The 15,980-nt window shown below is 41.5% G+C and overlaps 1 protein-coding gene across 1 annotated transcript; it reads right to left on the bottom strand.

Annotated features, from left to right (window-relative positions):
- Positions 1-9,377: 9,377 nt before the first annotated feature.
- Positions 9,378-10,256, bottom strand: LOC117635252. The gene has a single exon (XM_034369601.1). The coding sequence runs from the start codon at positions 10,254-10,256 to the stop codon at positions 9,378-9,380; it is 879 nt and encodes a 292-aa protein (XP_034225492.1).
- Between the last annotated feature and the right edge of the window lie 5,724 nt (positions 10,257-15,980).

The following is a 15,980-nucleotide window of genomic DNA, read 5'->3' as shown; positions in this document are numbered from 1 at the left end:
TGGAGGTTGAAGACAGAATTTTCATACAAGCAAAAGCATAGCAATGAAATAGAGAGAGTTCGTTCTAAATCTGCATGTATAAATGAGAACTAAAAATTACGAATTGGAATCCTTGTAAAATAAATCTGCTTGCCCTAAGGAATGGTGTCGATGTGGGAAGGGAGAGAGAAGAATTCCTCTGTTTTTCTATTCGGTAGAAAAATAAGCGGATGTAAACATCTTTTTGGTGTTTTTCAACTTGAAGAGCAAGTATTGAAAACATTTTTGTAAATCGTTTTCGCATTTTGCCAAGTGCACCACCGAACAAGTTTTGAGGCGTTTTCTCTTCCAGAAAATGAAAATGGGGGCCTGAAAACATAAACGAATGGGGCCTAAGGGTTTAGCAAATTGAAAAATAAAAATAACACATAATTGGAAATGAAAGGCGCTTCATAATTTTCCCATTTCTATCTCATGGACACATAGGATCGAAATATGAGGCTAATATATGGTGTTGTCCCCCTTAACTATATTATAATTGTCAATTTACATCAGACTTTTTTTTTTCATGGTAAATTAATTAAGGATTTAAAACTTTATGAAATTGACAAATTTGGGACTCGCCGTCAATTTTTTGAATTTCATCTAAATTTCTGTCAATATTAAAGGCAAATTCGTAATTTTAGTACAAAAATACTCTATATTAAATAATAATGAAAAGTCAAAAACAAAAATAAATTATAAAATTATAAAATAACAAAAACCCAGCCCCTCTCCCTATACCCAACCCAGCCGCACGCTCCCCATCCATAGGGCCGCCGCTGGGTGATTGAAGGCCCCAGGCAAAATTCTAAGAGTGTGCCTTTTATAGATAAATTAATGAATGCATTTTTTATTAAATAATTAATTTTATTCAAATTATAAGAGTTTACAAAAGGGAACGAAGGACACTTGGACACCATTAAAACCTTGTTTGAGGAAAATCCAGTCGAACAAAACCTCAAAGAAAGGAAAAAAAAAGTACCAAAACATTACATTCAACAAAAAATTAAATTTCAAGTGTCTACATTCTTCATCACCAATATCCTCCACAATTAATCATGGCAAACCAAAATCATATGCATCTACAAAATAACAAAAGATCATTTAAAATTTCTCAAAATCATTAATTATATTATCATATTTAATGTTTTCTAACATATCCATTTCAATGCATAATATTGCAAGAATTTTAATGGATGCGCATGGTTTCTCAGTTTCATATGTTTCTCTTGGTAACATTTGATTCTAAAATACTCTCTCTTTAATTTTTTTAGGATTAACTACATAAAAGCACCCAACTTTTAGGGGTCGTTTCAAATTAGTACCAAACCTTTTAAATTCTTTACGGGCATATTCGACCTTTTGTAAAACATACAAATTAATCACTACATTAGTCAGACCATTAGTGGAGGCGTTAAGTGATGACGTGGCTGCTCCGATGTGGCTTTTTTTTTTTGTTGAGGTGGATACCACATGGATTAAAAATATAAATAAAAAAATTTTAAAATTTTAAAAAAATTAAAAAAAGCAAAAATTAAGAAAAATCAGCTTCAACAGCCAAAAAAATCACATCCCTCTCCAGAATAAATCAGCTTCATTGGTTGACCATTTTGGGTTTTACTGTATAATTTTCATTGGAATAAACTAACAGGAGGAAAATCGTCTCCTTTTACTGAATATGCTTTGGAGTCACTATAATGAACTAAATATGCTCTAGTATCAGTACCGGTGGCATGCATACTTCCTTTTTCTTTTTCTTTTTCTTTTATTTTTTTATTTTTTACTATATACAAGTGATATTATGGTATGCAGAGGAACGCGGAAGTCCGCATTCCGGATGAATGGTTTCTTTGAAATTTCCATGGGGCGTGAGATTAATTAATGCCCTGGGGTGGGAACTGCTAAAATATGAAAACTATGAGAGAATATTTGTTTGTGGGAATTTTCTATCTATTCTTCTCTTTGTAGGAGGTCTTATTTATAATACAACAAAACCTGAATGGGCAAGTAAATAATAAATTCCCAAATTTATTTACAGTAAGAAATCATGAATTAAAGTAAATCAATTACAATTATAATAGGAATTCTTGGTGTGTAAGGAAAGTAAGTCAATATCCACAAGTCACGCCAACACTCCCCTTCACGTTGGTTCATAGATGTTGCCAATGCCCAATTGATCCTGTGAATTGTGGAATGCTTTACTAGAAATCGTCTTTGTCAAAATATCCGCCAATTGATCCTTGGATTTCACAAAAGGAAACTGAAACACTTTAGCCTCAAGTTTCTGTTTGATGAAGTGTCGATCCACCTCAACATGTTTAGTACGATCATGCTGAACCGGATTCTATGCAATGGCTATAGCAGCCTTGTTGTCACAAAAGAGATTCATTGTGGATGTAGGTTTATACCCAAGTTCAGAAAGCAACTTTCTTAATCAAAGAAGTTCACAAATCCCTTTAGTCATGCCTCTGAACTCGGCGTCTGCACTAGATAAAGCTACTACATTCTATTTCTTGCTCCTCCATGTCACTAAATTACCTCCCACGAATGTGAAGTAATCCGATGTGGATTTTCTATTTGTTACATTACTCGCCCAATCTGCATCTGAATAACCATCAATATTTAGATGACCATGCTTTGAGAACACAAGTGTAATAACCCAAAACAAAAATTCTTATTTAATTATTAATTTATTTTGAAGGAAGACAATTTTGCCCTCAATATATTTTATTGGGAAAAAAGTTGACTTTTTGACCAAAAAGGAATTTGACAATTCCACTTACACCGTTGCGTAGAGCACGACGAAACGAGTCAGTAAACATGGAGTGGACTCGAATTGGAGTTGCAACGAAGAAAATACGGTCAAATTACCATGAAGGGCAAAACGGTAATTTGGACCAAAAAAATCATATTTTTATCACTTCTCTCTCTCTTCTCCCTCAGTTTTTGTCTCCTCTCTCTCTCTTCCCTCCCGCGTGCGCCGCCGCCTGCAACTCGACCCAGCCGCTGCCACAGGCCACCTCGAGCCACGGCGCCGGTACCAACCTGACCGCCTCGCCCTCGCCGTCACGTCCCTATCCTTCCCCGCCGCTCGCCATTCACCAGTCGTCGGAATCGGACGAAAAATCGTCCGATTTTGCAAGAACTTCCAACCCTTCGTTCTCCTTCAATTCTCCTCCAAATATGTCGAGTAAGGTATGGATTCTTACCTATTTTTGATGCTCTAGCTGATGGTTGGATAGGTTTGCATCAATTTTAACCGTAGATCGCCCAGTTTTCGATTTTCAATTCGGCCGAGTTTCGGCCTCCGTGATAGGCCGTTTTCGGCCAGTTTTCGGGGTAGGTCCAAGAACAAAAGTGGTTCCAAATGTGGTGTTATACCTAGGATAGGAGTTTGGAGTTATGGTTTTGAGTTTTTCCGGTAAGGCGTTATCGCTTTAGACACCCACCGCTGCCGGCGCTTGTGGCGGCGCGTGGGTGAGGGTAGTGCAGTGACACTGTGTATTATTGCGATCCTCGTGTTGTCAAGAGCGCGTAGAATTTCGTGGATCTCAATTTGGATACCGTTTGAGCCTCGAACGGATTTTCCATATTGTGCGATTTCTGGGTTCAGTACTGTTGAGCCGTTGGATTGCACCCAATTTCAGACATGTTATTCTACATAATTTCATAATCGCGTAGGATTCAACGGATTGTGAATCGGAGTCCCGGATACTCCGAAATCGCTAACCCTGGGGCTAGGGTTTGGAAATTATGCGATTACACGATTGTGGTCAATCCGACTGTCCAATTCGGACTAGACTAGCAGAATATGGGTTTTTCTTTGTGAGGAACCTTTAGGGATTCCCAGTTTGGCAATCGGAGGTCGTGGAACCCATGGGGTTCCGTATCGACCGATATGGCAGTTTATCGCTTAGTGAAGCCTCAGGTCTTTTAAGACAGTTTTACTCGTCTGAAATGCTAAAGTGGGCATAGGAATGACTTTAAAGTAAGTGCACGCATTTCTAGGAGCCAGGGGTCAGGGTTTTAAATTAATACTTTTATTGAGCAGTTTTATTAATTAAATATTCATGGTTTAATCAGGTACTCGGGGCCAGACAGACCCACAGGAGGGACCTTCAAGAGGTTCAGCTAGCCTGGACCAGAAGTGAGTGGACTTTTCTTTTATAAATGATTTTAGATAAATGAATTTCATTATTTGATCTTGAATAAGTTTTATTAATTGTGATTTTTCCTAGCAAGCTTTGTGAAGTTAAATATCTTATTTATATGCTGCTTAGTTGATTATGCTAAAGAGTTAGAGAAAACAGAGTTTGAGATTTATATCAGATAAAAAGGCAGCATAGTTTCAGATTTTCCAAAATACAGTTATTTATCAGACTTTTCAAAAATATTTTATTTTAAACCACCATGAGTGCCAGGATTTGCGGCTCGGATTGACTTAGTGTCACTGAGACTTGCCAGGATTTGCGGCTCGGGTTGACTTTGTGTCATCGAGACCAGCCAGAATTGCAGATCAGGCTGACTACGGTCCCCTGAATCCTGCCAGTTGCGGCTCGGGTTGACTTTGTGTCATCGAGACCTGCCAGTGGATCAGACTGATTGCGGTACCCTGAATCCTGCCAGTTTGCGGCTCGGGTTGACTTTGTGTCACCGAGACCTGACAGCGGATCAGGCTGACTGCGGTCCCCTGAATCCTACCAGTTTGCGGCTCGGGTTGACTTTGTGTCACCGAGACCTGACAGCGGATCAGGCTGACTGCGGTCCCCTGAATCCTACCAGTTTGCGGCTTGGATAGACTATGTGTGGCCGAGACCTGCCAGGAGAATTGACGGAATTATAGGGGTACACCTAGGTGGTAGTTTTAAAGTAAAATAAGTGATTTCATGCAAGTTTTATTGATTTTGAATGTGATTGTATATATGTATATAAATCTGTGAGTGCTTTGAATTTAGCATAATTCAAATACAGTTGAATATTCAGATTTTCATATCTATTTTTACAGTGGGGTTACTATGTTTATACACTGTTTTCTAGAACTCTATTTTTGTCCACTCACACTTTCAAATGTTTTGCACCCCCAAGCAGTAGATGTGCACAGGAATCTACCACCGGGCCTTCTCCTAGCTCCCGCGCCACCTATGTAATGTAGGATTTTGTTGTAAAACGCTTAATTTCTTGTATATTTTAGTAACTGCTCTGATATCTGGTCATAGTCGAAAACCAGAATTGTTGGATACCTTGTTTACTTATTCTGGCAGTTGGATGTAAATATTTGTTCGTTTGACAGGTGGAAATTTTGGGTTTTGAAAAAATTACAGGGGAGACTGCCAAATTTTCGGTAGGAGTCCAGGCAAATTTTAAATCTTATTTTGTAATTGGAAGGGTAAAAAAGTCTTTTGTGCCCGACATTCGTCAAGTGTCGGACATGCACAGGATCCGGCCCGAATTCCAAAGTGGAATTAGAATCGGGTCCTGTCAACAAGTCCTTTTCTAGGTGCAGACTTCAAATATCTAAGTATTCGAAGAACTGCATTCATATGGTCTTTACTTGGAGAGTGCATAAATTGATTGACAACGCGCACAGCATAAGCAATGTCTGGTCGAGTATGTGACAAATAAATCAATCTTTCCACTAACCTTAAGTATCTTTCTTTGTTAATTGGAACTTGATCCAGATATTCTCCAAGATGATGATTCTGAACAATAGGAGTGTCCGCAGGTTTGCAATCTAGCATTCCTATGTCTGTCAACAAGTCCAAGACATATTTCCTTTGAGAGAGAAATATGCCTTGCTGCGATCGAGCCACCTCAATTCCCAAGAAATACTTGAGTCCACCTAGATCCTTCATCTCAAACTCCGTAGCCAGATAGTCTTGTAGTTGTGATATTTCCTGTTTATCATTCCCAGTAATAATCATATCATCAACATAGATTATTAATGCTGTTACCTTCCCTTTTCGATGTTTCAAGAATAGAGTATGATCTGAGTTGCACTGTTTGAAACCATTGTTCTTCATTGCCATGGTGAACCGTCCAAACCATGCACGTGATGATTGTTTCAATCCACACAATGCTTTTTGTAACCTACAAACTGTTCCAGTCTGAGTAATATTATATCTAGGAGGAATGTCCATGTACATCTCCGCTGTGAGTTCGCCGTGTAGAAAAGCATTCTTTACATCAAACTGGTGTAGTGGCCAATCCAAATTAGTTGCAAGGAGCAATAAGAATCTGACAGTGTTTAACTTTACAACTGGAGCAAAGGTTTCTTCATAGTGTATACCATAGGTCTATGTGTACCCTTTTGCCACAAGTTTTGTCTTGTATTGTTCGATAGATCCATCTGTATTGTGTTTTACAGTAAACACCCATCTACATCCGATAGTCTTTTTTCCTCATGGTATAGTCTCCAATGTCCAAGTCTGATTTTTCTCAAGAGCTTTCATCTCCCCTTTTATGGCTTGGACCCAGTTAGGATCTTTCAATGCTTCAGAGACCTTAGTTGGAAAATGGAAAGCAGACAACTGATGCACAAAAGCCTTGAGTGGTTCAGATAGCTTCTTAGTAGATACATGATTTGCAATTAGATACTTGGATGTCTTGCTAATATTTGGTTAATAACGATTTGGTGGCTTCTCACGATTTTGCCTGAAAGGTAATTGATGTCAAATAGTTTTATTCTCTAAATGAACAAGTCTAGTAGGAGTAGTTACCTCAAGGATATTCTCAGGAGATTGGTCTGTTGGTACTGTTGAGTTAGAGGCGTCTTCATCTTGTTGTTCTGTATTGTCTGTAGGTGTGAGACTTGGATCAAAAATATCTTCGCATGGATCAGGTGGGTCAGGCAATTCATTGCTATGAATGGGCGATTGATCGCTTTTCGATAGAGAGTAATCTCGTGCTTTAGACTCAAGACAATTGATCATTTCTGTACAGAGGACAATTTCTTCATTTTCGAAGTTGCTCCAATTCTGCTCTTCACTTTGTATCTCCCCCTGAAGCGTAGAATTGGATGAGTGGTCATGGAAGAACAGCTCAGATTCCAGAAAGGTTAAATCCAAAGTGACATAGGTACCAGGGTGTTTCCTAAGGCCCTACTGTCCTTTCGAAGCATTCTTGGGGCTTGATTTTTGAACTTAGGCACAAGGGATAATTTCATAAGTTCGCTCTTTACGGCAGCCCAGCCCATTTGTAGCTGCCAAAAGAAAAAATGCTCCTACACACAGATGCGTACAAGCTGGGCTACTTGGACTACACAAATGGGTCTGCTCCCTTCTGTCATTGGAGATGAAGACGTCGAGATGCTCTGTTCTGACTTGCTCCCTGTGCAAAGTGAGTATGTTAATGCTGCGAATATGGAGGGAGATGAAGAGCAGTAGGCCGAAGAGGCGGTAGCTAAAGAGGATGAAGCAGAGGGAGGTGCAACAGATGAGGTAGTGACAGACATCACGAATCAGGTAGGTGGAGGTAATGAGAATGTGGTTGATCAGGCGGACGTTGAAGAGGCTATAGATCAGGGATCTCCTGCTGGCATCTCAGAGTAGATGAAGACTCTTTTATTTCTTTTCAGCTTTTGTAGTATACTTTCTTGTTTAGAATAATTGGTCTTGTCTGACCATCTTCTTTTTGTTGAACTTGGCTGGTTCGTCAGCTGGTTGGTCAGCTTGCTATGAAAATTTAGGTATTTTTTCAACTTCAATTTGCATATCGACTCATGAACTGCCTGAGTAACCACCCAATATCTTGACTGTGTGTCTCCCTTAGGAATTTTTTGAGTGCCAAGGTCCCCCTTGAGGGACTCCGGGCATTTTGTTCATATCCCGTAGGATGTTTTTCCTTAGGAAACTCAACAAGTGTCAAGGTCCCCTTTGAGGGACTCCGAGCATGTTCTGCATATCCCGTAGGACATTTTTCCTCAGGTTGTGACATGTTTGGCCTATGTCCGGAAACTTATCAATGAGAGTGGCCTGTTTGGCCCACGTTTGGAGACGTGTCGATGAGAGTGACCGGTTTGACCTATGTCCGGAGACGTGTTGATAAGAGTGACCCATTTGGCCAACGTCTAGAGACTTGTCAATAAGTGTGACCCGTTTGGTCTACGTTCGGAGACGTGTCGATGAGTGACCTATTGGCCTACGTCCAGAGACGTGTTGTTGAGAGTGGCCTGTTTGGCCTACATCCGGGGACGTATCGATGATAGTGGCCCGGTTGGCCTATGTCTAGAAACGTGTCGATGAGAGTGACTCGTTTGTCCTACATCCGGAGATGTGTCAATGAGTAACCCGTTTGGCATACGTCCGGAGACGTGTCATTGAGAGTGGCCCGTTTGGCTTATGTCCGGAGACGTGTCGATGAAATTAGCCTATTTAGCCTGTGTCCAGGGACGTGTCGATGAAGAGGGCCAGTTTGGCCCACGTTCGAGGACGTGTCAATGAGGGTGGCCCGTTTGGCCTATATCTGGGGACGTACCGATGAGAGTGGCCAGTCTGGCCTACGTCCGGGGACGTGTTGATGAGGGTGGCCTATTTGGCCTGCATCCGGGGGCGTGTTGATAAGGGTGGCCACTTGCTTGGAGTCAGCTGATAGGTGAGGAGCTTCATGGATAATACCCCCGAAGTTGGTGAGCATTCCATTGTGTTTGAACTTCCTTTCCTTGAAAGATAATGACAGGATCGTCTTCCATGACTAGGTAGCTGGGTGTTGAAAAGTTGAATCAACGAGCTAATCAATTCTTGTTAATGGGAAGTTGTCTTTAAGGAATGCTTTGTTGAGGTTGGTGTAGTCGACGCAAACTCTTCATTTGCCATTTTCTTGTTTTGCCGCTAGAACAACGTTGGCTGGCTACTCCAAGTAGGAGACCTCTTCGATGAAGCTGGTCGCTAGGAGCTTGTCGGTATCTGCTTCAATGATCGCGACCTGCTGGAGAGAGAAGTTGCGTCTCTTTCGCACCACTGGCTTACTGACTGGGTTGACATGGAGCCGATGACAGATGATGTTCGAGTCGATGTCGGGCATGTTAGATGGCGACCATGAGAATACGTCTTTGTTGTTCTTGAGGAAGGCTGCAAGCTTTACGTTCTCCTCCTGGCTTAGGCACGAGCCAATCCACGCTTTTCTCTCTGGCTTGTCAAGATTCAAAGGTACTAGCTCAACATCCTCTTCTAGTTTCCATCATTCTTCAGGGGAGACCTCCTGATAGATTCCCTAGACTTGGTCCTGATGCTTTGATTGCTATTGGGGAGTAGGTATTCCCTTTTGCTTCTGGCCTGCTTGGTCTTCAGGAGCGAGACCTGCCTGTTCTCCTTCCTCAGATGCCTGATTCATCGGGAGGAATTGTGTTTACTTGCTTTTCTTCAGCCATTGAGCCGAGCATTTCCTTGCCATTTCTTGATCGTTGTTGATCTGACCGACACTGGGTAGCAGATTTTCTGATGTATAGCAGATGTGATGGCGTTAATCTTGCTGATCCATGGTCTGCCCAGTATGCCATTATAGGGTGAGACCTCATTAATAACCATGAATGTTTGCGAGCTGATTACAGGTGGGGAGTAGACATCAAGGTCTATCGTGCCAACGGTAACCGTTGTTGCACCATTAAAGCTGGTCAACGATTTGGCTGATTTATTGATCTTCGTCTCCAAGCCCATCTGCTGGATGACCGCCAGTTGCAGGATAATGGCTACGCTGTCCTTGTCTACATGGATTCGGTTGACCATGGCCTGAGCAATTTGAATGCTAATGACAAGGGCATTGTCATGTGGCATGTCGAGGCCGATTAGATCTTTCTTTTGGAAGCCGGTCACATGACCGTCTTTTGCAGGTGGAAGGTCGATTGAGATTTGGGAGATCACAGTGCCCTGTTTGATCTTCCTCTTCTTTTCTTTGCTAGTTAGCCTAGTGTCCTCGAAGTCGGCTGGGACTGTGTTAATCCTTATGACCTTCTGAGGTGGCTCCCTGGCAGTGTCACGATCATCTATTCGTTGGATGGCCTGCTTCGCAATGAATTCTGTGCAGTGACCTTTTCTCACGATTTCTTCAAGGTGCGTTTTCCAAGCGAAGCAGTTGTTCGTAGTGTGCCCTTGCGTCCTATGGAAGGCACTGTATTTTCTAGTATGCGTTTGGTCCGGATCTCCTTTCAAGGGTGGTGGTCTTCTTACCAAAGGTTTGTCCTTCACTTGGGCTAAGATATGATGTGTAGGGATGGTGAACTCGGTGTAGTTCTCTCCTGCCATAGCGTCCTCTTGTGGGTGCAACCTGCGTTTGTCCTTGTTCCTGTTGCTAAACCCGTCGCTTCTTTGGCTTGCCCGCTTAGACGGCTGATCTTCTTGCTTGGTAGACTTCTTTGCAGCGATTTGATCGTCATCCAAGAATGTGTAGCATTCTGCGATCGTGAAGACCTCTGCCAGAGTCTAGCTGGGAGTGATAGTCAGCTCGCGGTATAAGTCGTGTTCAGCTGGAAGGCATTTCTTGAAAGCAAAGGACGCGTTGGCCTTCTCTACTTTGAATCTCTTGATGTAAACTCGAAGAGATTCATCGAACTTCTTGTGCAGGTTGTACAAGTGGTCAGGGTTCTTCTTGATTGGCCGGTAAGAGGTGTATTCTTTAGTGAAGAAGTAAGCTAGCTCCTTGAAGTTGCTGATCGATGGTAGGGTGTGGAACCAGTCTTGAGCTACTCCTAGCAAGGTCATTGCAAACACCTTGCACATCAGCGCATCGTCGGCCTTGTAGAGGATCATAACACCTTCTCGAGATCGGAATCCCTTTTCAAGTGTGTGAACGAGGGCATTGAGAATTGCTTCGGGGGAGCAACCTGCTCGATTTCGACAGTGCAACGCGTAGAGTTTACATGGTCCATCTCCTTACGTAGTGCATCGTCAAAATTTCCTCTGGTCTTTAAGTCTCGAAGTCGGTCATTCACAAGCTTCTCAACATCTTCCTCACACATTGCCAGTCGGTCATGTTGGCGACCTTCGCAATTTGGGCGATGCTGATTGATTTCCTTGTTTATTTGTGAAGGTCGACCTTCTCAGCTATGCTGCCTAGCGGCGTGTTGGTGGACGGAGCTTGTGAAGGATTTTTTGTAGCTTGTCGAGGAGAACTAGCTCTTCAAAAGTGAGCAGCGGAGCGCCTTTCTTCACGGTCCTCATTGTGAGGGTTATCAAGTCGACCTCCCTAGGGTCTTTGCCTTTTGTGAATATTCCTTTGTGAGTGGGCTGCGGAATCCTAGGGTACTTGGCATGCATACCCAAGTGAGCTTATATGACTCTTATTTATCACCAAGCTAGAATCCTAAACCAAAAGCTCAACCTCAGAATTCGATTTATAGTTCACAAATGCGGGGAAATACAAAGGAACTCAGGCATTCAAGCATAGAAAACAAGCATGCAACAAAGGTATCAACATCAACTCATGAACATGCTTCAGTAAAATGGAGGCAGAGAGCACTAGAATGGGTGGATGATCCTCAATTTTGGATATGTTATAAACAACATAATTTCGAGAAAATTTTGTGAAGCAAGTGCAAGCATCCAAGCATCATAAGTTAAAGACACGTGCAAAAGCAGAATCTGTCTCACCAGCCATGGATGAATGCAGAAGTTGCAGACCAGCTTTGAGGTATCAGAAAAATTCTACAAATTCTACAAATTTTACAGGCTACTTGAGTAGATGAACAACTTTCATCAAGGAAGTTTTCTGATTCGAGCTTCCGAAATATGACTTATGTACTGATGCACAGTACCCACGGGTTTGAATCTTGAAGAAGAAGAAGAAAGAAGAGAATGACAGAAAATCAGAAAATAAAGCATGCCATGACAAATGAAAGGAAATGAGAGTAGCTACTTGCAAATAAAAAAAAATTCAAAAGGAAATGGCAACACAATTTTGCCCACGTGAAGGCCAAGCTAGTCAAGGGGATAATACGCCCAGCTCTCTTATGTGCTCTCAAGCCTGTATCTCTTCTTCTACCCACCATGCATCAATACGAGCATTTGTGAATCAATCCACACAAACCATGCAACTCAAGCGTTTCACTTGATGCAATCATTTCAAGCAAACCAAACTGGATATCACATATCAAGCTTTTCAAGTAAGACAGTCATCACGAAAATGACAATGTTAGAACTTGGCAATTCTAGCTGCTGGAATACTAGAAAAGAAGCCATGCTATCACCACATCATGCCAAGTTGTCACCATCACAACAAAGGGATATCTTAAGTTCATCACGCCATGCAATGACCTAAACAAGTATTGAGAAGGCCACGCTGCAAGAATCTTTTTTTGATGATTATGGTGCTCTTGGCGGCTGAGGAAGGAATTCACTGCAATCACCACTAGCAATGCCAAAGCCTCAATAACCAAGATTCAAGTCAAGCAAGACATGGAAGATAATGATGCGCTATACGAGATACTCTCATGTCAGAACAAGCTATATCTTGATTCAACTCAGCCATTAGATTATCCACATCCTCATAGCAAGTCTAAGCTAATCATGCCAAGCCAAGTCACGTTTTTTCCAACACCTATTCCATGCCAAACAAAATAGTTTCCAGCACCTTCCTGTTTCAAACATCCTTCCAGCACCTGCCCTGTTTCAAATATCTTTCCAGCACATGCCCTATTTTAAATATCCTTCCAGCACCTGCCATGTTTCAAATACCCTTCCAGCACATGCCCTATTTTAAATATCCTTCCAGCACCTGCCAAGTTTCAAATACCCTTCCAGCACATGCCCTATTTCAAACACCCTGCCAGCACCTGCTTTATTTCAAATATCCTACCAGTACATGCCAATCCCAAACATCCAAGCATACAAGCCAAAATCAAGCATACACGCCAATGCAAAGCGTCCAAGCATACAAGCCCAAATCAAGTGTACACGCCAAAGCCAAGCATCCAAGCATACAAGCCAAAATCAGGCATACATGCCAATGCTAAGCATCAAGCCAAAATCAGGCATACATGCCAATGCTAAGCATCAAGCCAAATACCAATAATACATGCTAAATATACACGTCAAAACCAAGCATGCAAGTCAATGCAACTCTTGCAAATGACAACCATGCAAAATCAGGCCTCTCTAGTCACTCAAGCAAATAAATCACGCAAGCTAAGTAGTTATCTTGAGCTAACCCACCAAACATTTTCTCCTATTTCGTGACACAAAGTAGGTCAACTCTTGGTAACTCTAGTAAGTGACCTCCAACATTACAGTGTCTAGGAAAGTTCTTCAAGGCAACACCCTCGGTGTTTAAGAAGGATTGGGTTTTAAGGGGGACCATTGTGACCCTTCCAACCTCCCGGAAAAAACCTGGCTGTAATTTCAGAGACACTTAACTGGTCATCCTTGAGTTGCTCCTAAACCCATGCCATGCCACTGCAATTTAATTTGGGCTGGAGAAATGGAGGTTTCGGGTTGCTTGGGAGCCTCGGAACCCAAGCCCATTTCTTAGGCCCAAATATATGGGTGAGCACAAAAGGGAAAATAACCCAACCAAAAAGCCCAATCAAAATAGTCCACTAAAATTAACCCCTATAGCCCAATATTCAATGAAGGTGGCCCATTTGTTTGGTAGGTTGACTTCCTATCCTAGAAGACCCATACAATTAGAAGTAGCAAGCAACAAAGACTCCATCTTTTGGCTGAAAGATAAAGCCACGAAGGAGTTTGGAAGACCACGTGGGTTGCAAGGAAGGAAGGAACAAGTTTTCAAGCAAAACATCTAAGAGACCAAGAGATATTGGCGCGCAAGGAGTTGCCCTCCGAACCAGCATCTATACTCATTCTCTTTCCCTCATCAGTCCTGGCCATAAAAAAAGGGAAGAAAGGAAAGAAAGGAGATGGCTGAAAATAGGAGTCTGAAACAGCCGCGGGAAAGGGGGCCTTGAGCTCCCAAAAAATCCCTGATTTTGTGCAAATGGGCAGGGTGGATTTCACCAAAATAAGATGATTGAAGAGATGAGGGGAGAAAGGAAGGGAAAGATTTGGCCAAATTGTATAGAAATCATTAGGGTTTCTTGGAAAATGATGGCTTCCAGCGGCTATAAAAGGGGCCTCTTCTACCCAACAAGCGTCAACCACATCAGAGAGCATGCTTCCTTTCTTACTCCCAAAACCCAGTAATTTCATGCTCAGCCCATCCTTTTCCCTTAGTTTTCCCTCTTCGCAAGCTGTTCTAACACTTGACAAAGTCTCTGTCAAGCTGCCGGAAAAACACTCAAGCCACCATTTTCTCTCGTTTTGCTCATGGTCAACCAAACCTCTCTGTAAAATCCTTTCTCTCCTACCTTAATACCCTATCTTTCCCCTAGGAACACTTAGTTTTCTCTTCAGCGCTAAACTCATGACAATTTTGCTCCCATTCCACAAGCTTCTCATGCCAAGCTAGAAAATTTATTTGTAAGCTGTTGTTATTTTCGTTGGTGAAGGTAACCAAGGTGTTTCCTAAGGCATCTCTGTCCTTTCGAAACATTTTTGGGGCTTGATCTTCGAACTCAGGCTCAATGGGGGCAATTTCATCCATCTGCCCTTTACGGTAGCCCAGGCCCGTAGTAGCTGCAGGAACGAAAAAGCCCCTAAAACCACTAAGGATTAGAAGGAACATCCGTAAACTAGACCAAAAAATCACTAAAACTATTTGTTTATTACATTTGTTCTTGTTTTTTCCGAACCATTTCTTGTAACGGTTGTAGTTCCTCTTCATGTGGCCATCCTTCTTACAAAAGAAACATTTGAATTCAGTAGTAGGATTCACGCCATGCTAGTTGTTACTCTTTGAAAAATGATTCTATTTCTCCACTTTTTTGTTGGCAGCACCTCCCTTATTCTCATGCTTCTTTGTAGTGACCAATTGACCAAACCTCTACTCTTATCTGCTTTGGTCCTATTCTCCAGTCTGCTTATAGGGTACAGAATCCAGTTCAGTATGCACTAAATAAGTTGAGTCAGTAGGCACTTTCAGCTTGTTTAGTTTGGCGGCAATGTCCACGAGTCCCATTACATGCTCTCTCACATTCCCTCCCTCTTCATACTTCGTGTTGGCCAGCCTAGACATCAGGTTTTTGGTCTTAGCTTTGTTTGACTCCTTGAACTTCCTATCAATGGACTCCATAAACTCCTTTGCACTTTATGTTTCCCAACTTCGCCATAGATATCTTTCGAGATGGGTTTTTTTTTTTTTTTTTGTTTTTTTTTTGTTTTTTGTTTTTTGTTTTTTTTCACAAGGAGGAGACACTTCTTGTTTGCTAGCCTTCAAGCTTCATGCATCCTATAAACTTCAGTAGTGGAATTCGAAACAAGCCTAGCTATTTCATCGTGACTGAGAGCATAATCGATCTCATTCATTCCAACAGCAAATTCATGATCAGACTTCCATCTCTTGAAGTTCGATCCAGTAAGTATTTCAATTTGCATGAAATTGATTGAGGAAGGATTCGATGCTGTAAGGATTTGCAAAAGAAAGCATAAGTACTTTCTAAGAAAATCGATTCTCAATTTGTTAAGAGAAAACAGTTTTTTAGTTTAAATTTAATTTACAAAACTAACAAGTAGCATATGCAAGCTTCCTGAATTAAGTATCACAATTTGTGGCAAGAGATTACTTATAACTTACAAATAGATTACATGTTATTTTGTGCCATCAGAACCAAACATACAAGATCTATTCTATTCATTGAAGAAACTTATCAACTAATTCAATTTATGATGCAGTTTTGATTATTTCTTTAGGGTTTGAGGATTACGTTTGGTTTTTTTATGAAAATTTTGTTGATTTCCAAAACAAAATAAGTTCCTATCTAACCAAACATATACAATCAGAGTAAAAACCCTAAAATTGCCGTGAATAGTGTTTTGGGGCCTTCCAGTGTCCGTTTCAGACCCACCATAACATTTTGAATAGGGAATGATGAGAAGAATAATACAACTCATTGCTATAATGTGACATAATATAATTTT

This window comes from Prunus dulcis, chromosome 7 (genome assembly GCF_902201215.1).
Source record: "Prunus dulcis chromosome 7, ALMONDv2, whole genome shotgun sequence".
Taxonomy (NCBI): Eukaryota; Viridiplantae; Streptophyta; class Magnoliopsida; order Rosales; family Rosaceae; genus Prunus; species Prunus dulcis.
The sequence above is the reverse complement of the archived record's forward strand: the minus strand, read 5'-3'. Positions and strand labels throughout refer to the sequence as shown.